Raw genomic sequence first — 17,829 nt, forward strand, 5'->3', positions numbered from 1 at the left:
CTGGGAAAAGACCAGAGGTACAAATCAGCGGCTGCTTGTAACATGAAGCCAAATTTGTCTTTTCTATGCAGTGTGAGAAGTTCTCAACGAGCAGCTTTGTTAAAAACCAAATCAAGTTTTGCAGAAATACTGCCTACTCTACTAATTGCACAATCTGGCTCCCTCTAGTCCTGAAGAGACTCATCACCCCTGACAATAGACTAACATCCTGACTAAAGCTGCCAGACTTGCACAGGTGTTACACTGTTTCCCAAAGAGCACTGGGACCTTAAGCATGATGATATGAAACCTTTAATCATGAATTGAAAACAAGCAATTTGTCTGTGATCTTAGTTTGACAATCCATAAAATAGTGCTTCTTCAATGACAAGTTAGCAACTCGGTTACAAAGAACAAAGTTTAAACAACACAACAGTTGTATGCACAACGCTACCACGTTTTGTTTTTTTGTTTTGTTTTTTTTTAATCAGGAAAAAAATTTATTTATAAAAACGTCTCATTTAACTTACTGTCGAGTCTCTAGCTGAATACAGTGGTTTAGAACACTAACGGCCCATGCTTTTATACAGATTAGCCAAAGCATGAACATCAATAAAAATTAACCCCCGAAAATAACTTGTCTTTGCTTTATGTTATGAGCCACAACAGTGTTAAAACTGGAACAGTAATGAAAGCAACACAAAGAGTTAGGAAGCACAGTTGCTTAAAGAGTAAAAGAAGTGTTTTCTTTTGATGTCTCAGAATAATAAGAAAGTTAGAAATGGCAGAAACTCCTCTGTAGATTAGTCCATAGAAAGCATTGTCTCATGGGGCTTTGGAAAAGTCCTGTCTGGTGGCTACTGCACTAGGGCATGATGAGATACATTACAGAGCCCCCAGGCCAGTAACTTCTGAAGACAGCCTAAAATGTAGGAACAAAAATGAGGAAAAGAAAAAAAAGGCAAAAAAAAAAAAAGAAAAAAAAAAAAAGAAAAAAAAGAAAAAAATCTTCTCACTATTAAAAAAATACCACTTGAGTACAACCAGCATAGAACAGCATTTCAGTGCAGGCAAGTTTTCTCACACAGAGGTTGGTGGGTTTGTGTTTTTTTTTCTTCCATGTCAATTACTGAAACAGTTACAATAGTCCAGAACAATTTTACAGCAGTTTTCTAGAGCTTTTAAATAGCTGTGGTACCCTGAAATTATTCCCAGTTTTTCCTCCATTATATGCCAAAAAAAAAAAAAGAAAAAAAGAAAAAAGCCACAAACAAAAAACCACAAAACCAAAAAAACCCCCAACAAAACCAACCAAAAACCCCATTTGGATAAGTGCAAATTTTAACAATGGCAGATCTACAAATGGTTACAGTGACAAAACTTAGTGCAAAGGTGCTAAGGTGAAGAAAAGCCCACAGAATACAGAAATGACACAAAATACTGAGATAGTACTTAGCCCTATACAATAACACACTTTGAAATACCATGTCTTAAAAAGTATTGCATTTGCATTGTGTTTTTAGTTTATATTAAAATGCACTGAATACAGTTCAATTGTTAAAGCTTTGTGTCCAAGGAGTGCAGAGTGGATGAACATGGCGGGCTAATGGGACTCTGGATTTGGAAGTGGTGAGGAAAACAATATTGCATTACTGAATTATGCAACAAAAATTAAAAAGAAGATGGATGGACAAACATAAAATGCAGTTAAGAACTAGTTCCAACAGCTGGCAACCAGCCACTCCATTCCCCAGCTCTCTTGGCTTTGGCTGCCATTACCCATCTCGTTTTAGTTAATCTGAACATCCTGAAGTGCTTGGTAAAGGGATGGGATCCAGGCAGCAGCCTTTGAACGACCTCTAAAATGCTACAAGTTTTTCATGATTACCATACAACCTGCCTCCATGATGATGGCAAGTTAAACAGGGCTGTATTTTGTACAGAAAGCTAACGAAAAATGGTCGTTTTGGCTGAATAAAACATACACGAGAGGAACTATCAGATAGTGACGGCATCTGGTTGGTACTTGCTCTGAAGAACTTAGAGAAATAAGTAGTGTGCTGGTGTATGTAAAACATCTGAGTGCAAAAGGAGCCTGCTCTCTCTCGCCCTCCCTCGCTAAAGCAGAGTTCTAAAAATGATCTTTTTCCAAAGCAGAGAGGAATGGTTGCACCCTTTAAAAGAATCATGTGGAAAGGCACAGATGCCTGATATTTTTTCCTTACTGTTTTACAGTCATTTTAATTTAGCAGTTTTTCTCAGACCAGAAAGCTTCATTTGTTGTATGCAGAAGCACCTGACGTTGGTACCTCCTGACCCCTGTCTCCTGCCCACAGGCAGATTTTGGGACTGGGGCATGAGGGTCTCCAGGCCTTTTGGGAACAGCAGAATGACTGAGGGGGCCAGCAGTGCTTTGCAGGGGCACTAGTGATCATCATTACACATTCTAGCAATAGAAAAAATACATCTATGAAGATGCCACGAGGAGTTGTTTGCAGTTGGAGGGATCCCTGCTAATGCATCTAAGTGTGTTTTTATGCCGGGCAGCATTGCTGGAGCAGGACCCGACCGTCCCCGTTTTGCCCCATCTTTTTTCTGTCTCTTCAGTGCATCTCCCTTGCTGGGCTGGGAGGGCCAGCCCTGGCTGCAGCCTGTGGGAAGGATGGTGTCTGGGGAGAAAGAGCCCGGGCTGGCACCCGCTGCTGTTGGAACTAGTTGGGAGGTGGTGCCGGTGTTAGGTGTTATGGAGAGCGGAAGACGACTTGAGTCGGCAACAGTTAACACTAGCAATTGAACAGAAAAGAAAAGATGCCGTATTGTTTCCTCGATAACTAGGATCTACCACAGACTCTTGGCAGAGCTGGCAAAGCTTGCATTGTGTCTCATCCCTTCAATATGGAGCAAACTTCTGGCGGTCAGATTTCTTAACCCCGCTCGTCGAAGGAATTTTGGCAGTGTAAGCGGACAAACTCCCCGTGGCCCCCGCGGCGGCCGCGGCATTTAGTGCCAGGAGTGGGACAGTTTTCATGCCAAGCAGACTGGAGACAGGAACGGCATAGTGGGTGGTTGGCAGAGTTGGTAGGGGAGGGGGGGTACTGACGGTAGCGGCGGAGGCGGCCGCCAGCACGGCCATGGAGGTGGGGGTGGAGGTAGGGGTGGCAGACTGAGAGAGGTTCATGTTGAGGTCAACAGGGGTCGTGACGGAAGCGGTCTGGGTGCTGACTTTAGCCATCTCTAAGCTGCAAACGAAGAGAGGAAGAGGAACAAACAGGTTGGGAGGGTTCAGCCAGGGCGGTGGGGCCGGGAGAAGGAGGAGGAGGAGGAGGAGGGAGGGAGGGAAGGAGGGAGGGAAGGACAGCAACCACGAAAGGGCAGGATCCAGGATTAGATCGGTGGACAAGGAGGAACAGACGAGTGGGAGGGAGGAGGGGGAGAGAGAGAAAAAAAGGGAAAATGAGGGTCAAAGGAGGAACATGTTATGTGTTAAAGAAGAGAAATAACGAAAGGGTTTTCCATGATTTGATGGGGAAAACGTTACTGAGACTCTAAAGTTCTTTCAGAACAGAAAAAAAAGGAAAAGGAAAGAGGGTATGGGGGTGTTGCTAGTTCATTTTACATATGAAAAAAAGAAATCTAAGGAATGCACGTAATGGCAAAAAGATGGAAAAAACGAAACTTAAAAGAAAACTTAAAATAACTATGAAGTTTACTCCCCAGCACTGATATGGTGAATTTTGCTTTTCAAAATCAGGGTATTTTTGAAAGGGGGATGCGGGGGGTTTTGGTATTTTTTTTCAATTTGTCAGTTTTGTGCCATAAATAGTACCCTTTGTCATTTTGCTAGGATGAGAGCAGACCAAGCAACAATTTGCTGCTTCCATTTAAGGCATAAAGTTTTGGTGGTTTTGGGTTTTTTTTTTTGCTTTTTTTAAGAGAGTTAGTTTTTCATTTCATTCACTGTGAGGTCAATGTGCATTTTTCATATAAAACAAACCAGATTAGCCGGTGTGTTCACTTTGGTTTGTACTTTCCCCAGACATTTTTTTATATCACAACAAAATATTTATGCAATCTAGTAATAAGTAAATTAGTAAAAGGAACACTGAAGAACAGCCCGGCTTGCACAGCAGTGGTATCCTTTCTGAGCTGGCGCGGTGGTTACAGTGGACATGACAAAGCTTTCCAGCTGACAGACAAGGAACTACACGGATACAACAGACACATCCTCACACAGACCCCGCCAGCACCAGGAACCGCGAGACTGACCCCACCTCTGAGCCCAGGGCAGTGAGGGGCTCTTGGGAGGCTTTGGGAATCAAACCACCTTCCCTTTAATCTAACTCCACCATCAGCAGGCAAGACGAGTTTGGCCCATATACTCCTGCTTTTCTGTACATTTTCCAACATTAAAATACAGTAATTCCAAGGACACACTGTTTTCTTTGTATGCCAAAATGTTTGCCTAGATAAATCCTCCCTTTGCCCATTTGCTTGTTGCAGCTTTTGCACTGGCTTTTGGGTTGGCAAATAACACAAATACTAATTTCAGGACGCTTTTTTGCAGGTGACCAGCTGGGAGCTATGGCAACCTAGCACAGAAATAAGACTATGGGTTAGAAAACCTTTGCTATTTACAGTTATATGTGTATTCCCAGTAAGTTTGAGGTCGTCTTTTTGGCAATTACCAACTTGTCAGGCTCCTGCGCTTTCTCCTGAGGTGAGCTGAGGAGCTGTAGCAGCTCGTTGCTTCCAGAGTGAAGTGCCAAAGTGCCAGCAAGCTGCTGGCTGGCCATGCAGAGGGCTTGGTGCTTTCTTACCACACCCCATCAGGCCCAGGAAGGCTTCCCAGCACAGGGTTTGTGCTGGTCCCTGCTGGGGACTGGGTGAGCAGGCTTGGAGAGCAGCTGCAGCCAGGCTGCAGGCTTGGAAAGAAACATGGTCACCCCACACAGGGCTTGGAAGAGCCTGTCTTTTCCTCACCCTAGACAGTTTTGAGAGTAACAGCCCCATGGCCATTCACTGGCAGAGAAAGGCAACGAGCAGCGCACTGCCTGCCTCGTGTGAGCAGGCAAGGATCAACCAGCGCTACACAGGGAACGCGGACACTGGGCCAGAGCTTCCCAAAGCACTGCTGATGGCGAGTCTGCAGGACACCTGAAGTGGGTCTGAGCTGGGGAGAGGAGTGTGGAGGAGAGAGGGAAATGCCTCAGCACTGAGCTCCTCTCTTCTCCACAAAGAAAAGAGGGCTCTTGGAGCATAAACACAGCAGCTTTTGCTGGGAAGCTGGAAGGAGTGCATTTTCTGTGAGGAGCTGAGAGGGAAGGAGGGTGTGTGCATGAAATTCAGACTCCTTTGAGGGAGGTGAAGTTTTGATTTACCTACCCTGAAGTCTCTCTCTGTCCCCCTGGATGAGCAACTCTTAGCTTTTCTAAGCAGAGAGAAGTGCACCCTTGCGCTGCTACTTGCCATCTACTCACACAGAGGGGTTTATGTCAAGACCACTGAATCAGAGACTCCAACTTCACTGTACATGCTTGACTTGGGAGTGTAGGAGCTACATGTGATAAACTCAGTTTATACAGCTGGGTTTCTCAGTATTGCTCAGTATTATTCTGGGAGGGAGGCCCATAGAAAGATAGTGCAGGACTCAGTGTTTCAGTGACTCCAAATTTGTCTACTGTGCATTTAACAAAAACAAAATAATCCTGACTGATATGGAGGGGAGGTGTTTGAGCCTAAGCTTTTTCCTGCACCAGCAGGGAGAACAGATCCCACAGGCCAAAATGCTGTTTTTGGTAGCAGCCATTCCAACTCCCTGTCTCTGGTTTACTCTTACAGGTACGACTGTAGCAGTAATTTGCCCTGTTTCCCATTTATTACTGGTGGCAACACATAAGGTGGGAGTTCATCAGGTGGGAGTTCATGCTGTCCCATGGCAGTGGCAGTTTCCCAAATGAACTGTGGTTGCAACGTTGCATGTGAAAGAGGGTGAGGCAGCCCTCATACAAAATTTCACGGGGATGATTTTACATTGACCCTTTGCAGGCCTGCACCTTCTGAATACATGCACTGAGGGCCACCTGCATTATCTGAAACTGGTGAGGAGAAGAGAGCAGGTGTGGCTTTGGCAGTCCTGCTGGGTCTGTGAATGAACCTCTTGTAAAAAAATACCTTCAGGAAACTGCCCTTCAACAAGGAGCAAGTGCTGCTGGCTAAGTTCATTTATAACCCAAAGTCAGATATGACACAGGAAAACTAAACTGCAGTTCAATCTTAATAAAAGCAAGAAGACGGAATTGGGTAATGAAAATCTAGTTACTACAGTGGAGACCAGTCAAAGAGACACAAGGCTTTACAGGAAATAAAACATTTCTACTGCAAACAAGCTAAGACACGCTCTATTCGTACAGAGGCCAGCGCTCGGGTAAGCAATACAGAACCAAACCAACACTTTAGAAAGATTTAAATCTCTGTCTTGATATTATATCAATATATTTATATATCTATTATTTAGAATATACTATGTACATATCCAACACCAGTTTGCAATAAAAGTCTTAAAGCAAGCTGATAAATTATTCTATAGATAGCAACTTTGGTTGGAGGATAGCTTAAAGATATACACAATATGTTTCAGGAATACTGTGGATAGATAATTTTGGTTTTTTACATCTTATGTTGCTGAAAGGCATTGATTTATGCAGAAATACTGGCCCTGGAAACCAACACCCGTGAAGAATAGATCTTGTAGGGGAGAAAAAGATCTACCTTATGCTGAATGCTTATCTGGCTGTTATTTCTTGTAGTTATTATTTTCACACACCAGACCACACTCTGGGCTGTCTAGGTGCTGTACTCGTCTTTCCCCAAAGCTGTTTTATGCCACCACCTTTAAAAGAGATGGCATCACCAGTGGCAGGTTTGGGAGGTGGCTCCCAGCCCAGAGAGGCAGCAGCAGCTGCCTGGCTCTGCACCTCTGTCCTGTCCCAGCACCAAAATCTCACTAGAGCAAACCTCCCACCTGCCTCACAGCTCATCAGTCTTCCTCCCATGTGACTGAACTGGCACTGCTGCTGTGGTGGCACCTGGCTGGACAGCAATGTCTCATGTGAAAGGAGAGTCTGGAACCGTGTCAGCTTTTAAAATGAAAAAGCCACCTTAATTGCCTATGTTACCTTACAGCTTAATTTATTACACATTACTTTAAGAGTCTTCATTTACAAATGAAGTCACTTCATCTAAATACAGTTCCAACACATGGTACATAATAATATATGATGGTTTATTGTAGATGATGGTAACAAATGACTTCTATCTAGAAATTTAACAGGAACAAAATACTTTGTTTCTGGTTTCACAGGGTATAGATAGAGATCCGTGGTATATGACTGCTGAGGAGTTTTCTTCTTTGCCAAAGTATGTTAAAAGACCTCATACGGATCCCATTCCATCACAAGAATCATTAAACAGTAATCAACACTTCGTGTGAGAGTTCACAGACTTTTCTAAAGTGAGTCAAACAGTTTTGTTCACTAGAGTTTCTGTCTCTGGTGAGCAGCTCACTGCAACTCCATTAATAAGTGCATTATTTTATTTGCATGCTTTAGCTGTCTTCAAGATCCTAAATTGTTATCTTCCGAGATCCAGATGCATGCCATATGGTGTTTGTGCAACTAAAAATGAAGGGGTCTAGTCTCGTCTCGATGTGTGGGGAATCCCTGAACACCAAGAGAAGAACATATCCTTAAGGGTTAAAGGAGGGAACACATTTTTATTTGATTACAGGGCTTACGGAAGTGACTTACATTTGCTACAAAGAATATAGATCAAAAGAGCTGTAGGTTGTTTTAAGATGCTGGAAATGGTTTATCTTAGTTTGCACAGTGCCACCCCTATATATATCTTTCCCTAGGAGGCTGCTTTCAGACTAAATTATAAAAAGGAGTATTTTTGTCTGCTATAACACAGAGCTGCACAAACCTCCCGCTCCTCCACTCCAACCATTGCAGTGATGCTCTACAAAACTGGATGGAGAGGAGGCTGGACCACAGGAAGCCACAGACCTGCTGTGACTGCAGCTCCCACATAAATCACATACTTTGTACTACCTTAACAGCAAACATAGTTAAACACAAAGCTCGATTCATAACACAGTTTTTTTGTGGAGGGAGGAAAAGAAAAGAACAAAAAAAGCCATAAATTACATAGCCACTCCCCAACCATGTATTGCCTCAGTCCAGCATTTACAAGTAGATTTGTGAGACAGCACTATATGCATTGCACTTTATTCTCTGCATAACTGCAAATACAAGTGGGATCAATTTTAATATTTTTCTAAATAATCATATAAAAACTGTTAAGAGACCTAAGCCATCACCATGGCTTAGCTAAACAGCCAGTGATTTCATTAATTCTGGGACCAGGAAGTGGAGAAGCAGATAGTCTCAACCTGTCTCATTAGGGAATGCTTCTTACAGATTTGCAGTGCTGTCTCTGAAGAAGTAAATCCTGTGCCTCTTCAGCAACTTAATGTCAGTTTATCAACTCTGAGTGGCAATTTCCACTTGGTAAATTAAATCTATTTTGCAATCTGTTTCACTATATTTGCCATTCAGGACAGTAAAATGGGTCTGTGAAAAGTATTTCCTTCTAAACAATTTATGATTGTCATTTCCTTTAATTTATCCACCAATGTTTTAGGTGGATGCTAATATGAGTATTCAGATTTTGCAGCTTTTGTCTTTCAACATGTATACAGAATTATACCGGATTAAGCTCCTTTCCATGATAAACCATCAGCAAACACAGGTTCTAATGATGCAGGCTTTACAAACCATTAGGAATTGAGTAATACTATGCAAAATGAACACTGCAAAGCAACTTTCTAGATGTGCCCAGGACAGACATTTGCTGGAGAGCAGACAGAGCAATCTCGCAGAAGCATGATCACTTACAAAGCCAACTTACCTTGCATTAATGAGGTACTGTGCTAAGCTGATGTTTGCAGGGGATCCTGTGATTGTAACTTGTCGTTCTGCGGAGCCTTCTGTGGCATTAGCAATCTTGATCTGTGCTCCTGACATCTGCCTGATTTCATTTATCTTACTGCCTTGTCTGCCAATAATGCAGCCTATTAACTGGAGCAGGACAAAGACTGAGATTAGTGCCACAGACACAAGCAAAAACCACTTAACTGCAATCTGTAGTTTTGCTAAGAACATGGTTATGAGCAGCTCAGTAGCAAAACAAAAAGATTTTTGCTCTGCTGTTTGGAAGGAATCACTAGTGCAGTCTATTGGCTTTATGGTCATATGCCTCTAGATCCAGTTTTGCTGCTACGTGGTTAAGTCAGTTTCTTATTTTTGGTGTTTCAAGAGTATTTCCCTGTCTCCCATGGCAGAAAATGTCAGCATGCTGTGATGATGAGAAAACCAAACCCCAGCCCTGCCTGCCCTGGCAGTGGCGGCAGCAAGCCAAGAGCAGCTGGAAGGCAGGCTGACCATCCCCAGCTGCTGCGTGTGGCTCTGCACCCTTCCAGAGCACTGAGAGCCCTACACCTCCCCGGATACACGTGGTGCTTGCTTGGCCAGCTACTGTGCATTAAAGTCAGTGGGATTTACAGCTCTCACTGCAGGCAGAAGCAGGCATAGGAAGAGACTGAAATTTGTCTGCCTTCCTTTACAGAAAGTTTAATTTTGTGAATAGAACCGAGCCTGAGCTCTGTGTGTGCGCATGTGTGTCCCAGGGTGTTGCTCCTCCAGCACGGAGAGCCCCCAGGAGCAAGTGGGCATGGAGCCAGCAGCTCAGGCTGAGGTGTTTTGGTTTCTGTAAGGGTGAGGACGGGGGTTTGTTCTGCGTTTTGGAAGGATGGGTGCTGAGAAGCTCAGCCATGGCCAGCATGAGTAGAAAATGGAAGCTTTGTTCTACAGGTCTGTTGATGCTGAGCTAATGTAGCCGATTTTGCAGAAGGATAGGCCAATATACAGAGACTGCCCTTCCCCTCCCACTCTTCCCGCTGCTTCAGGCCCTGCCGTGTTACCCTTTGTGGTACTGTAGTACTTGGAGTAATTGGCCAGAAACAGATTCGCATTGTCCAGACATTTTATCAAAAAACCAAAAACCTCCGAAGGCAATCCTTGCTTCAGACTCAGGGACAAACAGAAAGCCAAAGTGGATACCCAGGTAGCTGAAACAAAGACCAAGTTGTGACGAGCACAAGAGGAGCAACCACGAGGGGGAAAAACGAGGTGGCAGAAAATGCACACAGGATTTCCCCTCCTTTTACAACAGAAGGGCCTTGCTGAGCTCCCTGTGCTTCTCCCAAGGATCTCTCTTAGTGTGTGGCTATACCTGCCAGTGCAGAGGACTGGTGTGTGCTTCACCAGGAAGCCTCTGGCCTGTCTGTGTGCCCACCAGTGTGCTTGCACTGGCTGCCTGTGGGCAGCACACGGATCCCTAGGACTCTGCTTCTGCTGTCTCAGTCTCACTGGCCTCCACGGTCTGCAGGGAGTGAAGCTGGCACAGGACAGGAGAGCACCAGAGCACAGGCAGAGAAAAAACCTGCTGGGTGACTCAGCAAGCTGCCACTTGTATGTGCTGGGGGTCCTCCAGTGATGCCCAGCTTGTCACCCAGGGGGGTCAGTGCAAAGAATGTGGCATCTCCTAGCTGAGTTTGAGTTAGGTAGTGAGGATTCAGTCCACACTGGTCAAGGACACTGGTGATGCTGGAGTCTGGAAGAGAGGTTTGGTAATCTTTGGCCTGAAGCTCTCCTAAGTCACCCTTCATTGCTGTGACAACAGGATGCTTGGACACCCTCTATGACATGGCCTGTGGCTTGTGCAGAACACACAGTTCCATCTGCCATGCAGGAAGGATAGCAGTGCTGAGGGCTTGGGCTCTCTCTGGGGTGCCTTTCTCATTACATGTTACACTGAAATCTGAGCAGTGTCTGAGTATTCAAGAGCTGATGTGTTCTTGAAGAAGTTCAAGGGACATTTGGTTATGGGCATTTAGTTTTACATAGAGACACCTAGGTGCCTGAGATGCTTTGCTCTGAGATGGAATCATGTCAAACTGCATCCAAACACCTCTTGCCCATTTGGGGAGGAGCCAAACCTACCACAGACTACAGCAAGCCTACTATACACTGTAGTCTACTACTATACTTACTAATAAGTATAATCATCAGTGGCACAGGACCCAGGAGGCCTGTCACTTGTGGTGTCCCCCAAGGTTCAATACTGGGCCCAGTGCTGTTTCACTTGTACATCAATGACTCAGATGAAGGGGCAGAAGCCTCCTCAGCAAGTTCCCTGATGACACAAAGCTGGGAGGAGTGGCTGGAACCCCAGAGGGCTGTGCAGCCCTTCAGAGGGACCTCGACAGAATGGAGAGATGGGCAGAGAGCACCCTTCTGAAATCCAACTAATGTGAGGGCTGACCTGCTGGAAAGGAGCTCTGTGGTGAAGGACCTGGGGGTCTTGGTGGACAACAAGCTGTCCATGAACCAGCAGAGTGCCCTTGGGGCCAAGAAGGACAATGAGATCCTGGGGAGCATTAGGAATAAATAATACTGTCCCCAGATCAAGTGAAGTCATCCTGCCCTCTACTCAGCCCTGGTGAGGTCACATCTGGAGTGCTGTGTCTGTTTCTGGGCTACTCAGGACAAGAGAGACACAGAGCTCCTGGAGCAGGTCCACTGCAGGGCCACAAAGATGAGTAAAGGACTCTTACGAAGAAAGGCTGAGGGAACTTGGCCTGTTCAGCCTTGAAAAGAGATGACTGAGAGGGGAACCTCATGAATGTCAGGATCTGAAGGGAGGGTGCCTAGAGGGTGGATCCAGGCGTTTTTTGGTTGTGCTGAGCAATAGGACAAGCAGCAATCAATGGGCAAGAACTGATGGACAGGATGTTCCACCTGGACATGAGGAAGAACTTTTTCACTCTGTGGGTGACCAAGCACTGGGACAGGTTGTCCAGAGTGGTTGTGGAGTCTCCCTCACTGAAGATAGTCATGAACCATCTGGACAATCCTGTGCCATGTGCTCTAAGGTGACCCTGCTGGAGCAGGGAGGTTGGACCAGACAACTCACTGTGGTCCCTGCAACCTGACCCACTCTGTGATTCTTTGAACACTTCTATTACAAATATCTATAATATACACTTATGTACATACACACATACATAGTATGTACAGGTATATGCATATATATTTTGACTCTCTCCAGACTTGGCTGGAAGAGCTCACATCAGATGTGCATCAAGGCCAGAAGTCTGTCTCTGCCTGTGGCAGTAGCCCACCCTTACAAGAAAAAAACAACAACAAAAAGACCCCCAAAAACCAGTGTGAGGTATAAAATAAAGTTTTCACTGGTATTTCAAATTACCTCCAAAGGCTTACAGACCTTTGTAAGAGCAGTAGCTGCTATCTCTGCCTTTATGCTCCATAGTCCATCTGTCTGACAATTTCTTTTTGAACCTGTTTCTCATTTTGCTGTCCATGGGCAATGGCAGTGACTTGCAGAGCTTGTTGACATGCTGTGTGTAAGTATCACCATTTGTTTGTACACTCCAAAATTTCAGCTGGTGTACCCTCCTTCTTGATCTGTGAGCACCAGGTAAAAACAGTTCTCTTTCCACTTTCTCTACACCACCTGTGTCTGTCTTCCCCAACCTCAACACACCTAATTTCTCATTATGCCAAAAAAACTTGAGACAAACCAGCCCTAAAACACACGCTCTGCTTTTTGCCTTTTTCTAGCTTTACTCTGTTCTTCAGTAAAGTTCTGCTGGCACGAATGGAAACAGGACTGAGTCAGGAGCCTGGACTCTTAAAGGGTGGGATTCAAAGGTCTCCTATAATTCCTCCCAACTCCAAATTACTGATGCCAATAGTTTCTCCCAATATGCTATGGCATCTGTGGTTCAGGTACCTCTTCCACTATTTTATCTTCCCCATAATGCTAAATATAAATGCTTTATGTATATCTGTCTATATATCTATATCTATATATCTATATCTCTAAATTTTCCTGTAATGCTAAAGCACTGACAGAGTCTAATAAAAGAGTTCAATGCTGCAGAGCATTGACTGCCACAGGAAATGGCAGGGAGATTTTAAACACTGGCAAAAAAGAATCACTTTCCTTTTTTTATAATGTAGTGCTTGTAAAAAGGGTCAAGAATTAGCCTCTGCAACTTGGTATCTGCTGTCAGGAGCAGAGGGGTTGACCACACCTGTCCACAGGTACTCATGTTTCCCCCTGGTTCCCTGCTGTCAACACAGAGCAAGTCCATTTGCTTTGGCAAAGCCTCTGCATTAGCTGAGCAAGCAGGTGCTCATCATGAACGAGACACTTCCACCTCTTTTCAGAAAGATGGAGGCTGAAACTCTTAGTTTCAGGTTTGGGTTGGTCTGTTTTGTGTTATTTTAACTAGAAGGTCTGGGGCAGAGTACTCTATACGGGGAAATATCGCTTGAGGCAAATTATAGTTCTTTACAAACTTGCAGCAGGGCCTGGAAAAAGAAGCTTAAATACTTTGTATCTCTTAAGAACAAGACAATAACAATGTTAAGAAATTTCCTTGCCACAACAATGCAAAATCTGGACCATAATAATTGCACAGACTTTGCAGTAAGCCAAATAGAAAACTGAGAAAACATGTGGGCTGCTCTGAGCACATTTTGCACATGTGGGTCCAACTCATTGGCAGGGAAGTATTTAAGGTACCATAGGGAAATAAAGGCAATTCTTCAAGTCTGCCATATCCATCTTGGATGGACTGACACTTCTGTTTCTATGGAGCAGTGATCAGATTTACAGCTGCCTTAAACTGTTCTCCAGCAGGGTAAGTTGCTTTCCTGTTGCTTGTCCCTGACTGCCTCTCCCACATATATGCAAAATATACCTAATTTTTATGAGACAGATTTTTAAATTATTATTGTTTTTTACATTACTCTCAATTGATGTTTTGGGGTACTGACTTATGAAATCGTAAGACATCTATTATCTACACCCAAGAGTCCCATCTCTTCTTTCTTTTAAGGTTCTTTTAAGGACCTGTTTATGCCACTTTAATCTGGGATTTAGGTGAAACACACTTATATTGTGTAACTTGGGCAGCAGTGGAAGGACAGACAAAATCCCAGCAAGGAAAGAAAGGCAACCAAATGCTCCTGTAAGGGGCTTTGATGAGCAAAATGAGATACTAGATAAGGATCAAGGTGACTTCTGAGATGGACTGGGAAAAGTTTCCTCTTTTTTCTATTTTTGGAGTTACATAGAAATTATGAAAAAATCTAAAAAGGCAAATATTTTGAATTCATAATTTGAGAGGAAGCCTCAGCTTTTAGCATGTGGAAAATAACTTTCTGTAAAATATTTTTTTTATTTTCCAGTATCTCTTTGTTATTGAGCAACAGATTAAATGCAATTGTCAGCATATGAAGACAGTAGCATCATGTTGTTACAGAAATTATTAATAACAGAAAAATAAATTTCTTTCACTGCCTAAATGCCAGAGGGAGTGAGGAAAATTTATTTTAATATGAAGCTATGTAATTTGTAAAAGGCTATTAATATCTATTTGCTGTAGACTAGGCTCTCTAGTCTCATTGCCTTTATATCTGATTTTGCTCCATCATGCTCTTACTGAGATATGCTTATCATTGTCTTGGTCTTAAAAAGTATGAAAAGTATGTTGCACATGTAGCTATATACTGACTTCTCTGGTAGCTTCAAAGCACGTAGGTATTTGCAAGTCTCATGGTGTTCTCTTGTGTGCTGGACTTTTACACAGATAAGCACAAATGATAAGAACGCTGTGGAACTCATGCAGCACAGCGGATCCCCAGAGCTGGAGCAGGCAGGGGACAAACCATGCACAGCTTCAGGGCTGCCTGCAGCTTCCTTCACCTTCAGCCAGATAAACAATCACTGTGCCACACTGATGGACTGCCCATCAAAATTGGGACTCAGAGATGCTCACTGGGAAAGCAAAGTCAAATTACCAACGCAGGCTTTGCTGCACAGCCGCTGATGCCTCTCCCACCCTGACCTTTCTCCACACACAGCACCTGATTGATGGTGCTGCTGCCTTCCCACCCTGCTCCCTCACTGCCTCATTTCTCTCTGTCTCCCTCATATCCTCATCTCTCTTCACATCATTAAGGTCGTAAAAGACCTCTATGATTGTGGAACCAAATGATGAACCCAGCACCATCATTTCACCCCTAAACCAAATCCTCAAGTGCCACACCCACAGTGTCCATCTGAATACTTCCAATGTCCTTTTGAACACTTCCACCTGTCCTTTTGAACACTTCCAGGGATGGTGATTCCACCACTTCCCTGGGCAGCCTGTTCCAGTGTCTGACCACCCCTCCAGTGAAGACATTCCTCCTCTGGTGCAACATCCTGAGACCATTTCCTCTTTTCCTATCACTCACTTGCGAGAACAACCTCCACCTGCCTACAGTCTCCTTTCAAGGAGTTACAGAGAATAAGGTCCCTCCTGAGCCTCCTCTCTTCAGGCTCCACAACCCCAGCTCCATCAGCAGCTCCTCATGGCACTTGTGCTCCAGACCCTTCACCAGCTTCACTGCCCTTCTCTGGACTCACTCCAGCATCCTAATGTCTTTCCTGAACTGTGGTGCCCAAAATTGAACACAGCATTTGAGGTGTGGCTTCACCAGAGCCAAGCACAGGGGGATATTCACTGCCCTGGTCCTGCTGGTCACACCACTGCTGACACAAAGAATTACGTTTCTGGCACTGGGCTGCCTGGAGAGCAGGGAAGGCACCTGCAAAATTCCCAAGCAGCTCTTGCTACCTGATAGGACAAGAGCCTGTTCTTCCCACTGCTCTGGAACCCTGGGTATGCACACACAGACAGGCACACAGAGTTCAGATGGGGAGCACCAACCTTTAGCTCCTCTAATGCACACTTTGACACCATCCAAACATCAGAACTCCCTCTCACCACCTGTAGAGCTCCTGCAGGCTCTTCCTAAGCCTAATCCTATTTTAGGCTTGGCTTTGCTCCTTTAGCAACAACAGCAAGACACACACTGCGTAGCCAGAAAAACCTTCTATGAGAAGCATTGTGCTGATTCATGTTTGCTTTTCATTGACAGTGCTGAGCTGGGGCATTTCACACCACGTGGATGAGAAACTGATGGTTTATAAAAATTTTCTATTGCACTACAGGACCCAGGGCCAACTGTCTCTCTCTCTTTCTCTGCTATGAAGCCCAAAAGAAGGTGAGTCACTCAGACAAGTGACCCTGGATTTACATCTCTGATGGCAAGAACAACATTTGCCTGGAAGTGAAATTAAGAAACTTATGCTCTAAGGATAAAGAACGTGCTCCTAAAAATACTCAACATAAAATGAATTTGGTTGCAAAGCAGGAACGGATAAATCAGCAGGGAATTTTTTATGTAACAGAAAGTGTAAGAAATCACAGCACTCACACCACCACTTCTTTGTGATTTTGTATCTTTTTCTTACTGTAAATCATTGCCACTGAGTTTAATAGGGATTGCACAACATTTTAAGTATCTCTTAAGTAATGTAATTGCTGTTTGTGATCCCACTCATGCTTCAAAGCTTTTTTTTTACTGGAGGGGAAAACTTCAATTTTCCAAGTGACTCATTTGTAATGAAAACTGAAAAAAGACCCCAACCCTGCCTGCAATGATACTGAATTAAAGGGGAAGGCGTTTTTTTTGTGATGCCCAGCACATCAGTCGGGCATTTTGAACTATTTTCAGATTCAGCACCATGTTGCTCATGGACACTGGGCCCGTTGATCACAGCCAACCCAGAGCTGCTGGATCAGGAGTGTTTCTAGCCCTTGCTTTTTTAAATAAACCCTTATACTGCACCTTTACATTTCCAAAGTAGCATTTTGCTCGGGAAAAATGCCATCTTGGGTAAGTGTGGAGTTCAGTGGAAATGGGCATGGAGGACTCCAGCCCAACACACAGCACACGGGGCTGCACATTCCTCCACCCCTCTGGCCCCTCTGCTGAGACCACCTGTGCCAGCGCCACATGAGAGAAGAGTTTTGGGAACTCAGGCGTCTGCGAAGGCGGTGAAGCCCCGTGGCACGGACACCGAGGGGCATGGGAGAGGACAGTCACTGCTGCTGCTGCCCTCCAGCATCTCACCAACCCCTCGCACCCCTCCCCACAGACTGAGTGCTGCACAGTTTACTCTGGGGCTGGTGTTTACAGATCAGCCAAAGATCAGAGGCGTCCCCTCCGGTGGCAGAGGAGAGAGAGAAGAGAAAGAGATACGGACTATTGGTCCACTTACATCATTGGGAATAGTAAGTTCATGGGAACTGGTTGGAGTAGTGGCATCCAGTCCTATTCAGGGGACAGAGGGAAAATGTTACGCCAGCTGTTTGCAAGAAGGGCAAGACACAACAAATGAAATTTTAAAGAAGGAAACATACAGAAAGGAGAGAGAAAAAAAAAAGATAAAAGAAAGGAGCGAAGAAAAATTGAGAACTGCTAGTGAAACAGAAAAGAAAGCAAAGGATGCAAAACTCAGAGGGCTGGGCTCATTTTAAATGAGTCTTATTTTAATTAACCTTTAACCCACCAAAGCAACAAATGTCACATGACATTCCACAGGGTCATCATAAAAAGCTTCTAGAAAATGAAGGGTTTCCTCTAAAAACAGTCTCCAAAGCTTGTTCTAAACACATCAATTGAGAAATTAATGGATGGCTGAAATTGGACCTGTCTACTAGGAATCCTACAATATGGAAAATTGAAGTGGATGTCAAATGAACAATTAGCTGAACAAAATACATATTTATGAAAAATAACAGAAAAA

General features: G+C 44.3%; 1 protein-coding gene across 22 annotated transcripts in view; it reads right to left on the bottom strand.

Annotated features, from left to right (window-relative positions):
• The window catches only part of LOC134551255 (poly(rC)-binding protein 3-like), a 141,647-nt gene that overhangs the window by 10,881 nt on the left and 112,937 nt on the right, over nucleotides 1–17,829 (bottom strand). For 6 of the 22 annotated variants that reach the window (XM_063398666.1, XM_063398673.1, XM_063398628.1 and 3 more), the window contains exons 11-13: nucleotides 17,302–17,354; nucleotides 8,947–9,116; nucleotides 1,078–3,218 (exon numbers count right to left, since the gene is read on the bottom strand). In XM_063398666.1, the coding sequence (XP_063254736.1) occupies nucleotides 2,870–3,218; nucleotides 8,947–9,116; nucleotides 17,302–17,354 (572 nt within the window). In that variant the 3' untranslated portion in view covers nucleotides 1,078–2,869. Of the gene's footprint in view, nucleotides 1–6; nucleotides 902–1,077; nucleotides 3,219–3,317; nucleotides 7,723–8,946; nucleotides 9,117–17,301; nucleotides 17,355–17,829 lie in introns of those variants that run through there. The other 16 variants (XM_063398799.1, XM_063398808.1, XM_063398771.1 and 13 more) reach the window with 7 other exon arrangements.

Source organism: Prinia subflava, chromosome 1 (assembly GCF_021018805.1).
Source record: "Prinia subflava isolate CZ2003 ecotype Zambia chromosome 1, Cam_Psub_1.2, whole genome shotgun sequence".
NCBI classification, from domain to species: Eukaryota; Metazoa; Chordata; class Aves; order Passeriformes; family Cisticolidae; genus Prinia; species Prinia subflava.